General features: G+C 40.4%; 1 protein-coding gene across 5 annotated transcripts in view; it reads right to left on the reverse strand.

Annotated features, from left to right (window-relative positions):
• Positions 1 to 24,811, reverse strand: part of LOC120755975 (VPS10 domain-containing receptor SorCS1-like) — a 268,145-nt gene that overhangs the window by 140,252 nt on the left and 103,082 nt on the right. For all 5 annotated transcript variants that reach the window (XM_040071624.2, XM_040071621.2, XM_040071619.2 and 2 more), the window contains exon 3: positions 4,917 to 5,016. In XM_040071624.2, the coding sequence (XP_039927558.1) occupies positions 4,917 to 5,016 (100 nt within the window). The remainder of the gene's footprint in view (positions 1 to 4,916; positions 5,017 to 24,811) is intronic.

The following is a 24,811-nucleotide window of genomic DNA, read 5'->3' on the forward strand; positions in this document are numbered from 1 at the left end:
CTCTCTCTGAAGCAAATTATGAGGTTATAAAGAATTATTACTTGTGGTCATGGCATGGGAGACATTTCATACACCATCCTATGTTATACAGCATTTAATCCAAACAGAAGTTTCCATTTGAACAAATTTATGTTTTGACGTCCAAAATGCTGCAGGACACGGTGGTTCCTCCCTTTTAAAAAGGTACAGAAGCGTTCTCAGTAAACATCTCCTTGAAATCTCCTGTCCACTACAACATTTAAAAAAAGAAGATGAAAAAAACAATAATCAATCAAACAAAAAAACCCACCACCCCACACAAACAACCAAAAAAAACCCAAATGCAAAAAACCACCAACCATGAAACCCCAAATTCCAACCATTCACATATGCCTTTTCAGTCTCTTAAGACTGTCTCTTTGAAGAGTGGACTCACAGCCTGCAGCTAACAAGGACCTTTCCTTTCAAATGAAGAGAGGAGAGCAAGGAAATAATTGCTTTTATCTCAGCAAGAGTGGACTGCAATCACACATTGCGCTACTGGCGTGACTGACAGAGGCTGGTTTCCCACTGTGCCTAATTTGCTAAGGACATCATCCCTTGGTGGCCATGGGATTGACTCAGTCCACAGCGAGGTGTGCTCAGAGCTCTGCTGAGCTCTAACCTCTCCAGGACAAACTGACAGCCTTCACACTAAGGTTTACAGAGGCTACAAGGAGGACACCACTGGAAATAACTGTTTGTTCCTTGACTGAAAAAAATCAAGACCTGCCCTCACATCAGCGTTCTAAAGTTTCCATAGAGAGGCAGGTCAGAAAGAGAGTATTTAGAAGTGTTTCCAAACTGATTTTAGCTACTGAAGATAAGCAGACTCCTGAGAAACAGCAATGCCAGGTGGAGCTGTTCAGCTCTATGGACATTTTCCCCAACTCTTAGAGGAGTGGGTACAAAGGCAAGGGTAAAGCATATAGCTCTAGGTCTTACCCTTTAGACAAGAGGACAGTTTACGTTTCAGAAACTGAACTTCCCCAAAGCAAATTAGCTCCCCTAGTACCACAGGATAGAAAACAGCAATCAATCGTTCCCATTTCAGTTAATAAAGGTTAATTTTCTACTGTCTTGACTAATAGAAACTTCTGCCAGCTATTCTGTGCAGAACCACCAGCCAATGCTAGAAAGAACAGAAGGTTAGGCTGCCACTGCTTTAATTTTCTCTCATTTAAAACTCATTTATATAAATAAATTTTAAGCAGTTGGGGATCTAGTCAGCATTGGAATCCATGCAATTTTATTTACAATATATATGTGCTATCTTGGTGCTACACACTCAGCAGCACAATGCTTAACACACTGTAATAAAGGTAATAAACACAAGCAGTGACTATCAAGGAAGAGGAAGGCATCTGTAATCCATTCATCTTTAAAGAGAGAGAAAAAAAAAAGGCAACGCAGCAATTAAAATCTGAACAGTTGGAGGAATAAAGAAAAAAAATCAAGGCAGGCCTGCGGCAAGGGAGAGGAAAAATAAAACAAACAAACAAACACTACCACAAAAATTCAAACCCACAGGAAATATCTGATGCAGTAGTCCTATTAATAGCATAAAAGTCACTGGCAGATACTATCACCCAGCATTTGTTAATTAACTGAAGATACACAGATACAAGGGGCTCGAAAGTACAAAGAACGAATGAACTGCACAAGCTGGCTCTTTGCAGAGAACACAGTGTGCTTCCTACAAGGATACAGCATCTAAATTAGCCAGCAGCACTTCCCAAGTCAAAGAAAACCTCCAGTTAAACAAATTCTAGAGTCCCCACCACAACCCATTCACTTTTTATGTATGTATGCCTATGATTTTCCACACAATGAGTAAAAACAACCTATCTGAAAGGCTTTTATAGAGAAAGACTGTAAAGCTAAGCGCATGTGAGTTTCTAGGAAAACGAACGACACACTTCTGTGAAAACAGAATTTCAAGGTATCAACTTGGATTTCTATTTTAGTTTGTAACCCATAAGCATTATTCCCAAACAGTATTTCTTCATGTAGAAGCATTTAAATAATTTTCTTTCTCATCACAGAAGGCTCTGTGAACCTAACAAATAAACCAGTGTTGACATACCTAAGCCTAGGGATTTACTGCACATTGCACATATCTCTTCTGGAGACTTGTTGACAAATACTCAAACAGGCTCTGTGTCTTTGGCAAGATCCATGTGGTACATTTTTTACCCCCCGATCAGTGTCATCTGTCATAAAGCCAGGTAGCACAGTAATTCAGGAAAAGGAAAGAAAACTAAAAAGTGTTTCCACTTCTCTTTGCCCAGACTTATACATCACTATGTTAGCAACCATTTTCTGTCATTTCCTTCGGAAAATATTGTAATTCAGAAAAATGCCAAGCAACAGCAATAGGTTGTCAGTTTAAATTGTAAATAATGGTTGACTTTGTTCTAATTTTTTTTCCAAGCATCCTTTTGCAATAAGACATTGCCTGCAATGCCTGGTTAAAGGATTTAATTTTGTTCAATAAAGAGACAAGAACTGGAAGTCAAAAGCTTTTAGAAATAAATTGGCATGCATGGGCTGTGGGAAGCTCTGCAAATACTGGTTATTTATAGACCCATTTTTTTTCAAGATGGAGAAGAGCAAATAAATTACAACAAACAATTTATTCACCACATGTTGTTGTTTGTTCATTTCCAGAATGTGAAAAAAATCAGAAATTCATGGACAAATCTATCAATTATTTTAATAAATCCAATTACATTACTTCCACCGTTCACTGTTCTAACTGCTCTGCTTTGCAAAGAAGAGACAAGACTTACATAAATGGTACATTTGCTTTTTTTTCATTACAAGCAATCAATCCTGAGTTACCTAAGTTCAAAATTTACCTTCTGTTTCAATGTAACTACTCTTATAAGTTGAATATGTGCTAAAAGGTTTTTTTTTTTTCAAAAAACAAGGCAACTTCAGTAAGTTAAGTACATGCTGACCCCCCTTACGGATCACTGCTGTAGCAAGGTCTCATCCAGTAACTTCAAGAAGGAAAATGCACCATTTTCTTTTCCACTACTGAAGAAGCCTCTTCCCTCTGCTAAGGAAGGCCTTGTGGAACAAAAGACATCGAGGCTGCAGGTGCAGTCCGAGAAATCACCACAAACAACTAACATTTAGGGAAAACATCAGCATTTGCTCAGTACTAACTGCAGCAGTGTATAAACGCTTCACACGAAGGGTATGAGTTTTAGAAAATATACGGCGTTTAGAGTAGTTGAGTTCTACATTTTAAAAGTATTTCTGCAGCTATCCACCCAGCTCACATTAGTGAAATAAGATGCAACTTCCAAAGTGACCAGAGTTAAAAAGTGTCATCGGAATTTCAGGGGAGGAGAGGGGATCAGATCTCAGTAGCCATAGATTTTTTTCCTTGGTGGCAAAATTTTTAAATATGTTTCCTTCAGCTTTTCATTCCACAGCAGGTATAATAAAGACCTTGAACTTCAGTATTTTTGCTTTCCCTGTAGAAGTATTCTTAGTGTGGGCACATGCCATGCCCTCTTAGCCACCGGGGACTATTTGGGTGTCTAAAATTTAATGTTTATTGATGGAAGGGCCTGATGTTCTACAGAAACAGACAGCATAAGGAGGGCCTCCAAAAGTTCTCCCTGCAAGCCTAACTCAGCTCCTGCTGAAATGAACTTTGAAAAATTCAGTCTTAGACCATTACCTAGGTCCTCTCATCCCAGGTGTTGCAGCTTTTCTCTGGCAATGTAATAGCATATTGACTACAGGCCAACTCTACAGCAGACTTCTGCCAGAAACGATAGCTCCACACTTCTGCCTGAAAGCTTTTTCCTTTCATCTACTTAGTTTTCGAGCTAGAAAGGGATTAGTTTTCAGGCAGGTCAGTCCTGGATCCAGCTCACCAGATGGCTACACAAACAAGGGTGGCAGAGAAAGGCAGAAGTGGGAGGTGCAGGATGCAGCCAGAGGTGATGAAGGATTTTCAATACCAGCCTGCACTTTGGTTGGCTTGCTGAGGGACATTTAAATGACCTCCTGGAGAAGAGCTTCACATCTTCTTAAGGGTCAGTATCAATGAGATGACATCTCTCCACTAATTTGGGGCCATTTAATTTCAATTTAAACTGCTAAGCATCATCCTCTCTGGTTAGGACAGCTCCCTCTTCTTTCACAGTCTGTTTTCAATGAACACACAATTGTTTCAGTATAGTGAGAACAGCATTATAGTGACCTCAGCTGCCCAAATACACCCAGCTTCCTTTAGAGATGAGTCTTTACTAACGTTTTCTGCCAATGCAATTCAATTTTGCCTATAATGGCTCAAACTGTGCACAGGGACCAAAATACAAGGAGAAGAAAACAAAAAATTTTGTCAAAAATGTATCTCAAAGAAGGCATCCAGATTCTTTTCATGAATATGTCAGCATTATAAATTCATAGTAAATTGTTAGTCAGTAGGGTGTCTGAATGATTAAAACCTTCTGGGCTTCGAAGGCATTTTCTCTGCAGGAATTTGTCAAATCCTGTTCAGTTCACTACTGGGAGCACTTAAAAGACAAATAATGTTACATACAGTCTGGTCACTGTAGATGCATTTCTGCCATTCTAACGAGTCTCTCTCCCTTCCAGACAACAAAATCAACACCATCCAGAAGGTAAGCAAGCAATTACATGCAGGGTACCTGTCCATTCAACAGCCATCCTTCCCTCAAGTATTACTGGTAAGTGGTATAGGTGGTACAATTTGCGTTATATTTGATAAAGTAACTTTTTTTTTTTTCTTCAAGGCAAGAGCGACAGACTCCTGCTACTTAAACAATAACAGATATTGACGAACTTAGAAGAGATCTCCAGGACAGCATTAGCATCATAAAGCTAAAATGAGCCAACACATTGTCACCTACCTTACGTTTGTTTGTTGGACAAACATATAAGTAGCTCAAAATAGTCTTCAGACCAACTTTATCATTCAGTTTCTCATATGTTGTCCCATAATCTGTTGACCTACAATTCAAGAGAGATTCTTATAAGTACAAACACTTAATCACAAAACCACAAGTCACTTGGCAGCTTTTCAATATAAGTCATGCTTTAAATAGCAGAATGGCTCTCCAGAGCTTTTGCAATGATTCATGTAGTATATAATGATACTTAATTATATACACACAGCATCATGTGCGTGTTTATAATTTGCATTTAAATTAGATTAGGAAAAATTATACCAGCATCTTCCCAAAGCATCTTAAACATGCACAATAAGAAATGCTGCATTCTGCATACGGAAGATAATGATTGTCAGAAACGCCAGACAGAAGACAGCAAAGGCTAAGGTTATCAATTCATCATATACTCCAAGCATAGATTAATTTTGTTAAGTTGGGTCATCTCAGTATATTCCAAAGCAGCTTCTCTGACACTGACTAGAAGAAAGGATGGACACGTGCTTTATTCTTTCTTTAAACGCCACCAGTCAGTAGAGAAAATATTTCTGAAATGAGGGCTGTCCATGAAAACACGGACTACAAGTCTTGGGGAAGAACAAAAGACATGAACAAATAAGACTGTCCAGTGTTCCTGTAGGAGTTATTCTTAACCTGTGACTGGAACCAAGATCAGTCATCAGCAGAGGTTTTGATCATTATGCAGCTCATGCTTGCCTGAACTCTGTCCCAGTATACCAGGGATTTAGATAATCAGCCCCAACCAGTAGAGTTGGCGTCCATAAATTGCAGAAAGGGACATGTATCTGGGTAACAGACATTCAAAAGTACGACATATTCTTGTATTCTGTAACATGTACAAATGGGCCTATACAGAACTTCATTTGCAAGCAGCAACACAAATTTTCCCTCTTGATAAGCACTCCAAAACCAGACATTCTGAAGTAAAATCTTGGCACCCATTATTGCAGGTTCTCTCCTATCAGGGCAACAGTGGCTAAATTCACAAAGGCATTAAGCCTTTAATGATTTCTCTTTTTTTTGGTGGAATATGGAGGGTGGAACATTTCTGAATCAAGTACCATACCTACATTCATATTATAGCTTCTGAGATTTCATATTTTGCAATTGGCACATGAAAAAAACAAGAAAGCAGCAGCTTAGGGTTTTATCCATGAAAGATGAATTGCACTGAAATGTGAATCTGCATTAAAGCTGAGTCTTTCTATTTAGGAACTTTATGGAAGCCTTTGCACATCTCTGCCTGCTCATGTAACAACTGGCCTATGATTTATGTCCATAGACTTCTCCTTTCCTCCAATAAACACACGCCCTCCTGTGTGCATGCATGACCTTTGGTGTTTAGAACATTAACGTCAAATTCTCATCTGCTGACTGATCTTTCCCTTTATAAGGTCATCTCTCTCAGGAGCACGTATAAACTAACTGAGCTATTTCCTCAGAGGACGGAGGAGTAGGGTACTGTTCTGGTTGTTTCTGTTACTGAGTATTTCAGAGATGCTCCAGCATCCAGGTGAGGGGATCCACAGTGGAATGCTGAACGCAGCCTGGCCAAGGACCGCGGCTTCCCTTCGTTACCTTGCCCCATCTCACCACCCAGTCTTATCAGACATGAGTATTTCTGCTGCTCTCTGCCTAAACCCCAAAACCTACCCTCTGTGAAGTCTGAGCTGACAAAGACATGCAAAGGTAGTAAAGGACTATGTCTGACCTGCTGAGTTAGGAAAAATATACTAACAAAATAATGCTGTTTTTTCTTATACCAGTGACAGTGAATTCAAAATGGGGTCCTTCAAAAGGGGGATAGGAGCAAAGAAAATCTGAGACATAAAACTTGCTTTGAAATTGTTCAAGAACAGCAGCCAGTACTGCTGCCACAACACAGGCAAACTTATGTCAACAGCCTATTGCAAATGGTAATCTCAGAATTGCCAGCCACCTCTTACTTCAAATCCCTAAGCAATTGTTTTGCATTCACTGCTTTATTTACAGGTAACACTCTACACAGATGGAAGTGCGTGCTTCTGTCAACATCCATAAAAGAAACTGAAATATTTAAAAGCTTAGAAAAACTTTTATTTTTTTTTTTATCAGATGAACAAATTCACAAACAATCAAAGGAGGTACTATTAGATCTTATTGTCATTATTGTGTTCTAAACTGACAATAGCAAGTCCTTCTACCTTACCATTTACCATTTTTTTCTTTTGTACCACTTTGCAATTACCCTTAGGTTTGTTGTGTTGGTTTTGTTTTGGTTTTTTGGGGGGCAGAGGGACGTGCAGAAGGAGGGGAATGTTATGCATACATCACTAGACAGGCATCCATAAGTGTTTTAACACAAAGAAATGGTAATATATACATTTGCAGAGCAGTGGGAAAAAATAATTATATCAAAGGAAACACCGCATACATGGGAAATCTCTGTTGGGATCCAACCCAGGCATATCACCAACCTGCATTAATCTTATTTCTATTATATATATGTATATGTATACAAGCAGGCACTGATTAGCAGCCTAGATAACGAGCTTTGTTTGTCTTATTAAATGGGTGTATAAAGCAGCATGAGACTCCTAACCCATAATAACACATCAGCCATTGGATGGCCCAGGAAGCCAGCCTAACCTGGAAGAGCTGAAAAGGACAGATGCACCTCAGCAGGGTGTAGGCACTAATGACAGAGTAGGATCAACAAATTCAATCCCAGTTATCTGAAGGGGAAAGGATATGTAGCAGCCAACATCTCCACATTGTGTGTAGAAGGCTGCCCCTCTGAAGTTCTGCAGAGAGAAATCAGTTTTAGTTCCTCTATCCACGAGCAAGCAAATGCCTGAAGAAATCACTGTAAAGGACTAAACCCAGGACCTGTAGAGCTGAAAACACAAAAATAAACCATGCCTTCTAAATAGCTACAGCTAATGGAATAACTATATATAAATGAGTGAACAGTAAGCCCTATTTTATTGTGTCTTGTGTAAACACGTGTGTTGCAGTGGTGTCTCAGATTGTTTGGGGCAAGAAGGGGGATGTGAGTAGTGCACTATGGATGTCACTGAAATGCTGATGACAGCAGAAGAATAATATTCAGAAAATAAAAGTATTTAGACTCAGTTCTGAACTTCACAACAGTCCCACCTTGCTATCATTAAATCCCAAATTTTACCAGTTGCTGTTTAAAATCCAACTCCCTACTTTTTCAGTGAAGTGGAAGACAATGCAAGAAGATAAACATTTTCATGATTACTAGCTCATTTCACAGTATAAAAATGTACTAAAATTGTGGGATTGAAGCACTGGCTTTCCCAGTAATAAATTAAAACAAAACTAGAAACACACAGAATAATTTCTGTTTTGCAAACTATTTGCAAGAAAGCTGACATTTAAATAACTTCATTATTATTCATTGACAGGGCTTTTCCCTGTCCTCCTGTCAGGGTAAATGACATTTCTATTACACTATTATAATAAACTCCTGCACATTTTAAATAACGTCACTGAATTCCATTAGTCCACCTACTGTCATGAATATATCTCAATCCATTCCTACCAATATTTCACAATTATAATAGGCATTCTGAATCAACCAGCAACATGAACCCTATGGAAATTTTCTTCTTTCTCAAGAAGCACAGACTGACATTCAGAGTATTGTCAGTTTGAATATATAGATTAAATAAATTCCCTAGCAAGTTGCTGTTTTCTCCTTTGTTACAAATTTAAGGTTGCCCACAGTTATTCAGTTATTCTGCATAAGATGCTGAAGACACTTGAAGAATCAAACTGACCATTTGGTCGGGGGGGGGGGGGGGTTGGTGGTTGATTTTTTTGTTTGTTTGTTTTGTTTGTTTGTTTGTTTTTGTTTTTTGTTTGGTTTTTTTGGTTTTGTTTTGGTTTGGGTTTTTTTTGTTGTTGGTTGGTTTTGTTTGTTTGTTGGGGTTTTTTGTTTTGTTTTTGTTTTTTGGGGTTTTTTTTGTTTGTTTTGTTTTGGTCTTTGTTTTTTTTTAATAATCAAGATTTTTCTGGAACACTCCGCGAGGAAAAAAAAAGAAAACCGTTACTTGCAGACTTCAAGCTGTCTCATGTCTCCTGCTTATTGAGTACAGCTTTCTTCCCCTGTTAACAGATTAACTTCCTTGTTATAACACACATCATTAAGAAGCAATCACTTTAATTGGCACCATTTACTTTTTTTTTTTCTTTTCCCACCAGTTATGCCTGATTTTCACACATTAGCTTGACTGTTTCTCCCAAGTCCACCATGAGAACACTGCATTTCATGTCCTTATCCCCCTCTTTCCTGCACAGTTTAATGTGCTGCTCTAACCGAGGGGCAGCCAGCCCTGGGAGGCAGGAGCAGAAGCAGCTGTGATGTGGTCTGTGAGCAGCAGAGCAGGGCAGCCTGTCCTGACCAGGAGCAGAGGGAGAGATGGGCTCTGGCCTTTTTCTCCTTCTGCACATGAATTTACCCCTGGCACAAAGCAGGAAATTTTAAGTTAAGCAATGACTATTAGATCTTGTGTTCCAACCTCGCACATAACCGAGTTTGCCACCTGGTTTGCCTCCAAAGGGAATGGCCAGGTGAGCACAAGATTCGCCAGTTGCTATCATATTAATCTCTACAAGAGCAGATTTTTGGAAAGAAGCCTTTCAGATTGCAGAAGGGAGAACTATGGAACCACAGGCTGCACTTGTAAAAGGCTTTCAAATGAATGAGTTTTTGAATAAAGAAATAATTAAGACATTAAAAATGATCTTTCATGTCTGAACACAAAAAAAAACACTGGAGCTGGTAATTCTGGAGCAGATTTGTATTCCTGTCTGGAATGTTTTAAGCCGTTTGTAAACTCTGCTGTAGAGTTGTTGACTTTCACATTCTTTTTTTCTGGGGAGACTTTGAGGTTGAGGTGTTATTCCTTCATCCCTTAAATTGAAACTCTTTACTTTGGTTTCACAGCCAGGTAGTAAAGTTTCCCATTGATTTTTGCCAAACCACCATGTTCCACAAAAGCTAGTAACGTCAAAGTCTTCTTCCACAGCTACCCATTTACGTTCACATGTTCCTCCTGTTAAGCCCTTCACCAGGCATTGATAAATAGCACTTTTGGTTTAATGCCTCTTATGATTTAACTCCTTCATGGGCAACCCTGGTATTTTTTTCCAGAAAGTAATAATGCCTGATCTCAGTTTATCTGAGAGACTTATTTATTTATTTATTTATTTATTTTTATTTCATTGTTTTCATAGAAAGTTACTCTTCCTTTGCAAATTACCTCGCTTCACTGGGACACTTCTCACCACTGTCTGTCTTTTTAATTCATTGTATAAATAATTCCCCAAGGCTTTTCACATTTCTAATGGGATCTGTTTGCTTAGCTCATGGAGACTGGCACATTTTGAAAGGAGATTTACAATTCCACCTGGAACAGCAATTTCAAGATGTAAACACAGTAAGTTCTTTGTCCTTGGACAGAATTTCCATGTAGAAAAGAGGTTCTTAAAGAGTATTGTAAGAGTTTTATTCAAGAGGGCAGTGGTCTGATATCAGCAATAAGCCAATGCTGCTCAGCATTTCTTTAAATATCTGTCACAGCACTGCACATGTCACACTTCAAATTTATCCAACCAGGTTGAAATTAAATTTATAGACATTTCCAGGGTTAAGAAATATAACATATTTCAAAACTCAAGGGACCCACATGCCTCAGTCCCTAAGTGAACACATTTCTGATTCCTTTTTCTCATGAGGCCCTCAGCAGGAAAATGCTACTGTTCCTACAGTCTAGGTGGGGAAACAGAGGGAAAGACTAGATAACTAATCCTGCGTTTGAAGAAGTCTGTGACAGAGCCAAATTCAAGTCCCCTCAGGCTCCATCATCTTCCCATTCCATCCTGACAGTTTCAAATTTTCTGGGTTTTCTCGAGTGCAAATAAGGGCTGGAAAAAGTCTTGCTATCAATGGCAAAAGGATGAAATACAAAATTAAAAATAGGTTAAATAGGCACTTTAAAACAGATATAAAACTCCACTTTGAAAATATCTTGCTTCCAGTCTGAGTTGTGACTAGGTTTTACTAGAAATTAAGTCATAAATTTCTGTGAATTAAATGATTCCCCTCATGGGAAGAATTTTCTCATCACAAAATAAAGTTTCCCCACCTGCAGAAGCCACCAAAAAGACTTGAAGAGGGAATAAAAAAATTACAAAGAAACAATAGGAAACTATTAAATTGACATTTCTCTGCACAATCAGTTAAAGTAATCCAATTTTCTTCTTTTCATTTTCAATCAACTTTTATTGGGAGTAATCTAAATGAACAGAAACCTACATAGTCAAATTTCTTGTAATTTTTGGCTTAATATAGTTCAGCTGATTATCGTTATAAATAATTTAAAGATGTGACAAGCCGGAAAAGTAGCTCATATTTTATCATCCAATCTCCAGTCTACATATTGCATTGGATAATTTTTCAAAATATTACCCAATTCAGAAAGAAAATAGGGCAGTGAGAGAGACGTCATCTGTAGAGGACACAGAGGAGCTGCTTGTTTCTCCTTCAAATAATGGTTCAAGAAAAACAGATTTGCCTAGCTTGCCTTCCAGGCTGTTTCAGTGCAGAGTTACTAACTCAGGTTACCACCCCATGGAAGCAGAGAATACCTGTTCCTCTGTCAAGGCTAACAAGAATTTGGTCAATTGCTTCAGAAGTAATGGGATGATGGCAGTGGCAATATTCCAACAGGAGCAAAAATATGTTGTATGAGATGAAAGGAAATAGCGCAATCAGGGTGAGGTTATTTCTTGATCTTATCTGTGTCAGATAAAAGGTGAAGAAGATGGTTAATTATGATGATTGTGCACGAGTTCTGAGTTGCACAAGACAGAAGAGCAAATCCACTCATACCGTACTGCACAGCATCAGACAGCAGCACGACTCATGACTGTTAAATGCAAGAACAGGGAAAAGAAGAATTCTCCTAATAATCAGGTAGCACAAAATGAGAACCATTAATCCTGGTTTTGGCTGGGACAGAGTCCATTTCTTCTGAGCAGCTGGTCCAGTGTTCTGTTTTGGATTCTGCATGAGAACAATGCTGGTAACACACACAGCGTTTTGGCTGCTGCATCATGGGGCCTATGCTAACTCAAGGACTGGTTAGTGGCACTAAGAAAGCGCACCAGAAGCTGAGAGGAAGCAGAGCCAGGACAGATGACCCAAACTGGCCAAAGGGATGTTTTAACCATCATGCCAGGTTTATATGAACTGCGGGAGTTACCTGGAAGAGAGGCGGATCGCAGTTTGGGAGCAATTTGGTGTCTGTTAGCAGGTGATAATCGATGCTATTGTGCATCACTTGTTTTTTCTGAGGGTTTACCTCCCCCTCTCCCTTTAATTGTTATATTTTACTTTTTTTTTCAATAACTTTTCTTGTCTCAAGGGATGAGTTTGGGGGTTTTATTTCTGACTCTCCTCCCTATCCTGCTGGGCTGGGTGGTGCCTCACTGCCAGCTGGGGTTAAACCACACCACTTGGCTGGCAGGACTGAAAGCTGACATAAAGTCTCTGGAATTGCCCAAGCATGAGGCTCTAAGTCTTGTAAGTGCTTTTTTATCACCTGAAAGCTTGGACAGTGGTGCTGAATTGGCTTAAGCACTCTTGTCTGAGATCAGAATGATCCACCTGAATTGATCTGCACTGCCCTTGCTGTGATGCAAACCTCATCTCTGTGAACTGCTAAAGACTGGCTGATATCTATTCTGCTAAAGCATAGCATTCTTTGCAGAGATCAATCACACCTGTACAAGCCATGGTGAACAACCCTAAGAACAAACTAATCCATGTTGCTCACTCAGCTTGTTCTTGGAGACAAACGGTAAATTCACTGGAAAATAATACCTACAAGGAAATAGTCTGTGGCACAGATAATAGTACAGAATCAAAAAACAAAACAAAACAAAACAAAACAAACAAACAAACAAAAAGAATAAAGCTAAAACACCAATGTAGGTGTATCTGTTTTAGCTCTGGACTTGTAGTCCATTGCATAATTCCCCTTCAGAACCTTCTATCTTACCAAACTAGCCATGGAACAGCATAATTCAGAACAAAATTGCATGTGAAAAAATACAAAGAGATTCTATGCTTGTAAGATTATATGATTTTTTAAACATCCGTTTCTGATGCCAGTGCCTTTTTTAGCACATTCCAGAAGTAACATTCCACTGTATTGTGAAGAAGGGCGTTTTATCCTTAGGCTTCAGAGACATTGCTGCATAAAGGTTGGATACCCAAAGAAAAGAGCAACATCAAATATTTCAGGCTGAAAAAAGATCAAATTTGGATTAGATGGGAATGATGCACTTTTCCCCTCCTCCCTTTTACAGCTGGTCTAATTTTAGATGTCTGTCTCATCTTGTTAGATCTGTAAAACCCCTTTAACTGCACAGTGTAATGGTTTCCCATGTCAGCAGGCTAAGAACAGAAGATTGTGGCAGTTGATAAAATCCATATTCAGATCCCCACTCCTCTGCCTGCTAATCAGAGATCAGATCACACTCTCATGTAAATCCAGACTTTTTACTGTGCAGATGCACCATCATAAACATGGAACTGGATAGCTTCAATGATCAATTTGCCCTTGCTTGGAAGCAACTGCTTCCAGGGAATCAGAAGGATCTTTGCTGTCAGAATGCAAGACATGAAGATGTTTATTTCAAGTGTACGGTTACCAAGCTTTTGTGTGAAAAACGATGCACTGAGATTTGACTAGACTCTGTTCTGAAGTGTTTCCAAGGCACTGTTTTGCAGGAGTGGACTGTAAATTCACTATCTGCTATGGGCAACCCCATTTTGGGGTGTCAGCTACATCCTGGAAGCCCTCTCTGCTGTGCTAAATGACCACTTGCAGGATTAGCTCTGGGAAAGGGGATGGGATGTCAAGAGCAAAAGACGTGGAAAAAATAACTCTGGACTTACCACCTATTTTGCCTGGCGGCAGGCAAGGCTGGTGTTTGCCTCTGAGTAAGGGCAAGGAACTGGGTCTTCCCTCTCCATTGCTTGAACTGCAGAGAGGGTGACTTTCCAGAACTTTCTCCCTCAGATCTCCCTTTCAGGTTCTCATCTCTGAGGCCTCAAAGACTCATCTGCAGTCCCTGAGGGACTGAAGCAGCAGAAGTCGAGAGCAGCTTAGGGAGGCTGGCAATCACAGCCCCTGTAGCTGTTCTAATCCAGCGCTGGATGCAAGCCAGCAGTGAGAAACAAAGGAATAGCCATCAAAGCAAGACCTCCACTTGACCCTCTCAGCGAAAGGCTCAAGAGGCTGGAGCAAGTGGTGCTCTGGCTGAAACATCAGGGCCATGTCTCCTGCTCTTTTTATGAGTCATTTTGTGCCACAGCATCTGGATGCATGAGGGAAGGACCACTAACTCCACTAATTTTAGGGGACTAATTAAAATATACCAAAAATATAATACCAAATACACACCAAAAGCTGACAGGTTATTGACACTCGCTCATCTGATGGTGTGCATGATCCAGTCATCCTCTCTAAGACCATAGGAGGGGTTTTCAGTACTTTCCCTTTTGCCATTTTCAGTGAGAGACCCCGAAGAAAGGAAAGAAAGTTTATTGACAGCAGGCATTTTCCTTGTTACCTTAGGGGGATTTGGGGGGATCAGTGGAATGAAAGAGGAAGAGTACTAGTCTGGAAGAGCTCCTTGTCCACCTGCCTTATTTGTCAAAACAAACAAGCAGGGTAGGAAGCAAATTGCTGCCCTTCCTTCATCTGGGTGGTGAACGCTCTGCAACGCTGCAACTCAGAATGCAGCCATTCCCACAGCCTCACTCAAGGCTTATAGTCATCAACAAAACAAATCTCAGCTTAGCTGTGATGGATATTAAAATCATTCTTCCATATGTTTAAATCAAAAGCTGCCTTTTAAATTAGGAATGAGAATGATTTACGATTCTTCTTGCCGTATGTTTACAGGGGCATACTGACATCAGCACACCCTTAATGCCAAATTCTTGCTCATAAAGTGGTTCCTTGAGTGTTGATTCTCCCCATTTTCACCCCAGTCTGGTGTAAATCACACAAATAGCTAGGACTGGAGCCCAGCAATCATCACGCTATTAACTTTCTAATTGATGGTAATGGCCAGAATAAATTTCAGGCACCCCAAGGGGTGGTTAATGGATTTTGTAGCTTGAGGGCAGACCAACAGGAAGCTTTTCCATTAATCAGGGAGATGAGACAACCATACATGTCCCTACGCTTCCCACCCCATCATAACACTGAGGTCATTGCAGCTTGGCTAAAAAAACCCTCGCAGCAGGCTGAGCTCAGCCAGAAAGTTTGAGACACTTGTTCAGCAGAGCTGCCTTAGCATCCACAGCCACATTATACACCCAGAAAGCCACTTTAGCCCACCTCCAATTAAGAGTAAGGAGCAGTTTTTCTGTGCCATAAATGCATTGCAGGTCTTCTGCAGGGTATGTACTAAAAGCCAGAGGAAAGATTTCCCGGCTAGCGGCATCCAAGCATTTGCAACACAATATGCAATCTTCGTTCTACTCTGCCAGTGCAAATCAACAGCTAGGAGGCTTAAAAGACCCAGACAGCCCAAGACATTATTGTCAAAATCACTGTCCGAGCCCCTTAGTTGTTATAATGGAATAACTCCCAAGGACCAGGAGCATTTTAAAACCAGCTAAAAATGTGCTTCATACATTAATTCATACTAAAGTTAGTTGGAAGATGCAATTCTCATCCCTTAGGCAATGCTATTTTTTTTTTTTTTTTTTGCCTTGCTCTAAAATATCATTATTCCCAAAATGTGGATGGAGTAAGAATACAAGAAGGAAAGAGATTAAACTTAAAAAATAGTAATTCAGAGTGTTTCATTTCACTTGTACCCATGTTATCATTATCCATTCAATTGAATATTTTATAACACAGTCTGGCTGTCACCCTACAGGAAAAAAAAAGCTCCAATGAAAAAAAGGAGAAAAAAACACAAAATGAAACACACTTTCGGATTCAGATTATTCCTATATTTTCTATCAAGATTTCATTTTTAAAGTATTGCAGCAGATTTCTCTGAATAATGCTGCATTTCCCAGAAGAAAATCGTTCTACTGGAAAGGTTTTCAATTCATTCTCTGAGTCCAAGGAGTGAAGACACTAAGCTGTTAGCTCGACTCCTAGCACACCACAGCACCTAAGAAAGAATTTGCGCTGCTGGATGTAAAAGCTGTGCTACTGGATTACTCTACCCAAGAATCACTAATTAACACTTTTAAGCAGACAAATGCAATCAGCGTTACTGGTTTTCTTTTTAAAGCAATTTGGGTGATGGAGCTCTCCCATTTGTGTCAGCTACAAATAACAGGCACCACCCAGAGCCACGCAGCTTTATGGTTTTTCCTCTTGGTTGGTAGAAGCATATTTATCACTGTGTATCTCAAGGATCAGTGGGGTTATAAAGCTTGCTATTTATAGCTACTCTTGGGGTATCGAGCAAGTGACAGTAATTTGTTCCTCTGACATCTAACCTTAGGTCAACTCCAGTAGCAGAAGATGGATTTTTACAGGAAATGAAACGAAAGTACACAGCAGAAGATTAATGCTGTTTTCCAGGCCTGCGGAGAATGCATGCTCCCAATCACTCTGCAGAAAAAATGGTCAGGAGCTTGTGCTGTGTGTTAAGAACAGAGCAAGCTGTGGTCAAGGTGAGGTGTTCAAACAGTCTATTAGCAAACTGATACACTGGCATCTGGGCATAGAGGAATTGCAGGCTGACATTCTAGAAATGAGCTCAGCTCTTTGGGTTCTTTGATTCTGAAAGTCATCTTTAAGTCAGCACCGGCTACAGATAAAATGGGCTTTGCTTTTAAGTTAGTGGCAAAAGATAAAAGTAAGTTAAAAGATAAAAGTAACTTAAAGCTTGGCTGTAAATTCCATATAAGAAACATCTTGCACAAGATCAGGTTACTATTTTGCCCTGTATTGCAACAACATCTTATTTAAAATGAATTTTCTGTTTGTAAGAATATAAAGACTGTAGATTAAAACATCTTTTTTAAAGAGTCCCTGACACTAAAATCCTTACTGATGGGCCATATTTATCCACTACTCCCAATCTACCTTCCTAAACAACCTAAAAAAAAAAAAAAAAAAATTGACCAGAAGACTTATTTTCCCCACAAGCCATCTGTTCTTAATTTATTTGGAATTAAAATGATAAGGAAGATCTTTCCAAAGAAGTGGGTGTATGAAGACATTAATTATACAATCCAGTCATTAAAATAATGCTACCAACAGGAACTCAGCCAAGTACCTGAAAATTCTTTCCACCTTCTTATAACAGACCTGTCATCCTCAGCTACCACCAACACCCTCAATAAAGGTGCGTCTTCTAAAGTGCTCAAGAAATTTCAGCTTTGCCAACCAAATGTCACACTTGACCACAAAAGCCGTATAAACCCCCAATGTCCCAAAACAGCTGGAAAAAGCCATAGCAAATTCACCTGTGCGAAAACCAAGGCTGGTAGAAAAAGAGTTATTAATTAGGAAAGGCTCGATTTGCACTTGGAATGACAAAGGTCACACAGCTACATAAAGATTATACCCTCGAAAAGGACCTTCATAAGTCCCTGGACATTTCTCTGGGAGACAGCTGCCAAGTCCTGTCCTGCTGTGGGATAGAAAGTCACTGATAAATGACTGTAAGTGGAAGGTCTTCAATTCAGTTTTGATTTATTAGTGCCCAATTAGAACAGACACTTTAAGTAACAGCTCCTACGGCAGCCAAACCCTGGAGCTGTGACTCTGGGTGGCAAGGAAGGGAAGGGAAGGGAAGGAGGCAAGAAGAGGTGCAAGATTTTAAATGTGCAGTTCAGGTGGGGAGCAGACATTCATGGATCACAGGTATGCCCCAAGCCCCCTTCAGCACTGTGTACACACACACCCCTTCACCACCTGTCATGCTGCCAGAAATGGAATCATTTGTTGCTTAAAGGTCCTGTAGCAGGTGAAACAAGACCAGACATCTGTGACCGATCCTTCCACGGCTCCACAAGTCAAATTCCTGCCAAAAATGCACTGAATTTCCCTTTTCAAGAGAAGAGAATCGGAGGACTGCAAATACACAAAGAAAGAGTCTGTGATTTTTTCACTGCTTCAGAATAAAGTTCCTTGTTCAGCTCATCTAATTTTTGGGTGAATAAGACACCTTAACCTTCACATCATGCATGGGTTTTTCTGTATCCATCCTCTTCCCCATTTTAAAATTTATGATTACCATTTAGGCTGATTTCAATTTCCATTAATAATATGTGCAACTGATGTACATTTAAGCAATTTTAATCATGTTGTAGTGACAGGTTTAGCTTAAAGCAGGGCTTCACTTAGAACTATCAAGTAAATTTCTCTTGAAAAGGTCAGTTTAACATTTAACAGGAGGGCCCATTCCAGACAAATTAGAATTTGCTCCACTTGCTTCAAGTGCAAACACTTTTCAGGCTGGCTTCAAGAGAGGCATGTCAATCAAAAGAGAAAAGTGTCAGGCACCCAAGAGACAAGATTCAGTGATGCCACCCCACACAGCCAGCCCAAGGACTGCTCAGACACATGGGCAAAACTGAAATATTCCTGCCCCACTCTTCAAGATCTGGGGCCAGGCCATCCCACAGAAAGGCAGATCTGGAAGTTTGGCCAAGTCCCTGACAAGTCAGATTTCTTATATCTAATTGCTGCAGCAACAAGAATGCAATGGGAGCAGCTTTCTGTGTAAGAGAGGGATTATTGGGTGTGCATCCCACGAGTATTTTTTTTCTGTTCTGTGCCTGCTAGAGACATTTGGGCTTTCCAGGAGAGCAGCACAATGAGCAGAGAGGCAATACCTGTAAATGCTGTCTCAGTGGCACTCTCAGCAGTAGCCCAATTCCAGCTAGTGACAGCTGGCATCATCACAAATAAAACACAAGAAATAAGCTTGTGCTTGTAGCATGTGAATCCTTGAACCAGAACCTCTAGAGAACACAGTGACATCAGATGTTGTGCTTCCTCCACATTGTTGATAAGCCTTTCACTGTCAACAGTAAAGCAGAGCCCGTAACCTCCTGCTCTTGTGGCACCCATATAAGAATGTAATATGTCCTAACAGATATTTTTCATTGAAAATAAATTTTCCCTAAGGATGTTTTCCATCAGGTGACAGTTTCTGAACAAAATCAAAGTATCCTCCAGGGACCTGTCCAACCTTTCTAGTAGCTGGCTGAACGATATCATCCACTTAGTGACAGGTTTCACAGTCTTTTTTACTATCAGGTTTTACTAGTTTCAAAAATGCAAAATTCCTCAAAAAACAGAAATTCTGTTTGTCTAGACAGCCAAGTAAAGTAAGTTCATCGGGGTGTAAATTTCCCTTGACAAGGCCCAAGTTCTCCAGGAGTCCTGGAGAAGCCTCCAAGAGTATTTTTGACATTTGTGCTGTCACACTTCCTGAACAATCTTCATTATATCACAGGTTTGTGCTTCTGCCTAAAAAGAGTGGTTGGGGGAAACAAACAAACAAACAAACAAAAAAAAAGCCAGGAAAAAAAAAAAAAAAAGCCACAATAAACAGAGCCACATACACACAAACACAGTGTTTGAAAGTTCAGGGATAAGACTGAAATTTAATTCAGTCATCTGCAGGGTCACTTGGAAATGCTTTCAGACATGTTTTCACTTTAGAAAATGCCAACCTGCCAAAGCAGAACTTTTCAGAAAAGCTCCTGAATGGAATTTCCTTGCAGAACATCAGAAGGAGCAGAGGTTTTTAGTTCGTTTTTAGTTAGTTGTGGGATGTGAGAGGTCCAGGCTTTGTTGGAAAGAGAAGGGAGCACTCAGCAGAACAGTCAGCTGAAGTACTGATGCATCCGTAGCTGTCAAAGCATTAAAACAACAGCTGGGGCTGTTACTGCAGCAACCACCAATACACTGAAATTAATTTCAGACCGCTCCTTTACAGCAAGGCAAACACTGACATGCAGTCATTCTCAAATAATACAAAACTTCAATTCAGGAGCATCCTCCATCGGAGGAGAGCTCTCTCAGCCACTGTACTGCTAATTATTGTGGGGAGGAGCTCTCCTTCATCCCTTTGAACTCTGCTTGTGTGCAGGACACAGAAAGATGTTTAATAAGGCAACCACACTCATGATTATGGAGAAGAGTAATAGTTTCACCAGCAATTGGACTAATCAAGCTGACAAAGTGATTGGGTTCAAAAAGGGATGGACTCTCCCAGCAGCAGTTCATTAAAATAAAAATGAAATTCTGCACATATCCAGTGTAACAAAATTTACTGCTTCAAAAGAGGGAAGAAAAAGGAATAACCTGGATAATCTCAACTATTAGCAAGAAAAATCAGGTATAGGGTGCAGCTAAGGCCGGAATGACTCTTTCAACTTCATTACAGACAACCATCTGTAAAAAAAAAAAAAAACAAAACAAAAAAACCCCAACACCTCTGCAGAGAGAAGCTTCTGCAAGGAAAGCCCTTGTACCTAGAACAGTTATGTCAAGTTATTGTAAGCAGTGTTTGAATATGACAGGTATTCTGACAGCAATGGAGACAAGTGTAGCTCTGAGGGAGGACCATAACAAACCTCAAAAAGTAAGCCAGAGTTTTTTATGAGAAATGTGTGTTTGCAAGAAAAAAAGTAAAGCTACTTTAAAAATAGAAAGCTGACTCATACACACGCACAGCACAGCAGTGGTCCCATGAAGTTATCAACACTGTGTGAGGTTGCTGAGAGTCAAGGAACTCAGCCTGGGTGGCAGTGTGAGAATATATTAAAATAAGTGTCTTTTTGTGGGAATGTTTTATTTATGAGAGTAGAACAGAACTGTTGAAGAGAATGAAATAAAACTTCTCTGATTTTATTTATCATCTTACTTCATGTCAAAATTTAATGGGAAAAATCCTGAAGTTACTAATAGTAAAAAAACTACATGTTTTACTGGATTCCTGAGCTGCTAACAGTTTTTGTAAAGGACATTTCAAAATGGTGTAAAAGATGAGTCAGATGGGAGAAGCTGCTCCTGAAGAGAATGGAGGAAACAAGAAAATACGGCTCAGGAAAAGTTGCCTCTTAAATGGCCCTTAGGGACCATTAAGGGATGTTGACAGAATGAAGTAGAGGAAGGGCTTTAACCTGCAGGAGAAGCAGAAATTGTGCTGCGGAAGGAATGTGTTACAATCCAAACTACTTCAAACCACCCAGAAAATCCATCAGTAAGGATCCAAATGGGACAAACAATCCCTAACAATGTAAACAGGTAGCCAAAAAAGAAGGTGCTGGTGTTCCAGGACTGGCTTGATTGCTTGGTCACTGATGCAGGACAGTAGAAGAGGGAACCTGAGGGTAGGAGAGAAACTGCACACTCCAAAATTCCTTGTGGTAACACCAGACACTGAACCCCTCATTACCGGAAGAAGAAAATCACCCTGAACTCTTCTACCTTTGCATATGCCAGACACAATTTTCATCCCAGTGGTGTACAGATACCAAAAGAAAAGAGCATATGTTATCAAATTTCTTCAGCCCTGTTGAAAAGCGTGGAAGAACACCAACTTTATTTAGGCCCAGACTTGGGCACATAACCAAATCCTGCAGAACAGATGTAACCACCAATGCTGGGAGCTCTTATTGGTCAGGAAGGAAATAAGGCTAATCTTGGCACTATGAAACAACTACAGTCCCGCTTTCACATTCCAGACATTTACAGTTCTTTAGGAAATTTCTGTGGATTGGGTCCCAGTTCTTTATTAAGCTCCTATTCCCAAGGAAGGAGATATTTAACTGAAGCTACTATTCCCAAATAGTGGCTCAACTAGCAGAGAAAAAAATGGGCAGCCAAGGTAAAATGCCTGTTGTCGCTTTTTTTATCTGAGCATGAACTGACTGAGCTCAAATATATTTTCTGAGGGCTGTGCAAAGGTGAGCAGGTAAAGGAATCTTATTCTACAGGGAAACAGAGAGGGACAAGTGGACACCTCTAGTGATTGTACGGTCACTCCTGAAACGTGAGGCTTCTACTGCCTCCATTAATAAAGGCTCTTGAGCTAGATCAGAGAGGCTGATCAGTCTTCAACTCCTGGACTTGTGCATAATGATTAACTCCTAGCTCACCTTAATAAGACCTTGAACCAAACATCTCCTTTGGGTACCCAGAGAAGGAGGAACCAACTCAGCTAATTAGACAGAGTTGTCACAGCAGCTAATCAGCACACCTACATTCAACCCTGCAATTGGTACCAGCTGGGGAATCATTTCAAAATTTGCCAGGGAATTAAGAAAGCACACCTTTGGGACCTGCTGGAATAGAAGTCTTTGGCTGACAGAGCAAAAAAAGATGCAGGAGAAGAAGCAGCAGCTAAAAGTAAAGTTTGTTTTAGGAAATCAGGAGTGAAGACAGGTAAAACACACAAGAAGTGATTTGTGTGGCAATTGATAGATCACCTGATCTGCAGTGCTGGTGGGCAGTGGAGCAGTAGTCTTACTTTAGGGGAAGCAGTGGTAAGAAAGCATCATAAATTAATCCCATCCAGTCAGCCCAGAGAGCAGCAAATGACGGCACTGGAACACACACAGTAAGTAAATCACATCTACCCCTGCCTGGGGACTCAGTCTAGATCTCTGTTCTGTACCTCCAGACAAACCCAGTCCTAGTCTATTATTTCAATTAATGGAATGGTCTTTTTACACTGAATGAAGACATTATTACTTGTCTACTCTATAACTCTGACAGAAAGGCAACAGTAACAGTAGATCTTCCTTACTGTACCACCGGGCATTAGCTCAGCTGATAGTGCTGACAAGTCCTGTCCGATTTAGAGACTGGCAAGTTCAGCTCCTTGAGTGCAACTACCTCATCCTTGCAGGACTCTGTCAGTAGAAGAGTTATGCTGCCAGCCCTGTTCCTTCAAAGAATCTAGGCCTCTTGGCAGTTGTTTGTGTTTTTTTGGGTTTTTTTTTTTTTTTTCCCCCTCCCCTTTGGCATTTAGCCATTACAGAAAGATATTTCAGATATAGCTGAGGTTCTGAACAGACTGTCCTTTGAGCTCTGTAAATCAGGAGCAGCAAGCTTGGGCCTTCTTGCAGGACTACTGCCAGCTCATGATCTGAGCAGATGAGATTTGTCTGCCATAGGTCCCTGCCACAGCTGTACAGCACTGTCAGAGGCACACGCTGGGCACAGCTGGTGCCTAAATAAACAGGGCAACCACCTGCACCCACTCCACAGAGCCACAGAGGAGGAGAGGCTGTGGCACCCTGCTGCAGAGAAACAGGAGCTAAGCTTGGTCAGGAAAGTATAACAGCTACTGTGGGACGCCTGACAATTATTTTTTTTTTTCCTGTTTTGTCTCTCAGAGAGGGCACAGTGACCCCAATAACACATAACAAGGACAACAGCCTTCACTGGCCACTGAGCAAACTTATCCACCCCCACCTATTTGATCCTCAGACAAATTCTTCCTTGAAATTTAGCTCTGCCTTAACACCTCTGATTCCATGGATGATAACCCTATTCATACTGTTGAGGCAACTGAGTTTGATTCTTCATGGAGCCCACTAATGTCTCTTATTAACTTTAGCACCTATTCACACTGCAAATCTCTCCCAGGAATAGGATGCCAGCACCAGAACGTGTAAACTCATCCAAGAATTAGGGCAGCAACCTGAGAGTACTTCCTTCCCTGGTGTACTGGGCTCACCTATATGCTGTATCCACCCAAATCACAGAATTCTCAGGATACTGGAACAGTCACAGTGCAAGGAGTGTGTTCAAGGGTGGTACATTACTGGTTGGTGCCCAAAGAAACAGAAAGGAGCTATTTTACAAATACTGATTCAAAAGAACTTTGTGTTCTTACAGATGGTACGGAAAAGACAAAACAAATCAGACAATGAAAAAATCTGTCTTTTTGGATAGGTAATGAGCCTGACCCAAAGCTTACTGAAATCTGCACAAGCCTTTCCACAGAGTTAATGCTAGTTTACAGGAGAGTCTGTGTAATTACCCTATATAATTACATAAAAGCCTGCTAGAGGTTTAGTGATTGAGAAGACAAATGTTTATGACATCTGCATTTAGGAAAGTTCTGGACTGCCATGTGATGTTCCAGAAGAAAATTTAAATATATTATTTAGCTTTCAGAGCAAGGCTTAAAGCTTCTTGAAGCTAACAAAGAAAACATCAGAAGCAGGAGGCCAGATAACATTTTAGAAAGGAAAGGAAGGGACAAACCTATGTGGGAGGACAGGATGACAATACCCAGTGGGATATTTAAGCCATGTACATGATCACTGTCAAGTGTAGGCCAAATACACATGTAAATTAAGGCTCAGAGGCATCTGAGATGTTGCTGATTCATTCAGCATCCTCTACTCCTTCCTGGAGGAATTAGAGCTCATTAGGTGCAGCTGGAAGACATCAGCTCCGATGAGAAGTAAATTGGGTGCCAAAATGAATGGAATTATGCAGCCAGATTTAGACCATGCAATTCGTGTACTTTCTTGATGTGCGAAACTGAGGTGTGGCCTCTTTGGGTTTTCCAAACTAAGAAAAAGCTCACTATTAAAAACAGAGTCCCAAAGTTACTGACACAGGTGGTCAATGGTCAATCTTTAAGGGAGAGGGGGAATTTCTGCATAAGGGCAGATGGACAGGGTGAGTGCTGGTAGGATCCCAGGTGAGGCATTACCTGCAGCCACTGAGAACAATGCTGGCAATAACCACGATTCTCCTTTTCCCCAGCTTTCCAGCAGTGAAGAGCTATTTCGC

The sequence above is a fragment of the Hirundo rustica genome, chromosome 8 (genome assembly GCF_015227805.2).
Source record: "Hirundo rustica isolate bHirRus1 chromosome 8, bHirRus1.pri.v3, whole genome shotgun sequence".
NCBI classification, from domain to species: Eukaryota; Metazoa; Chordata; class Aves; order Passeriformes; family Hirundinidae; genus Hirundo; species Hirundo rustica.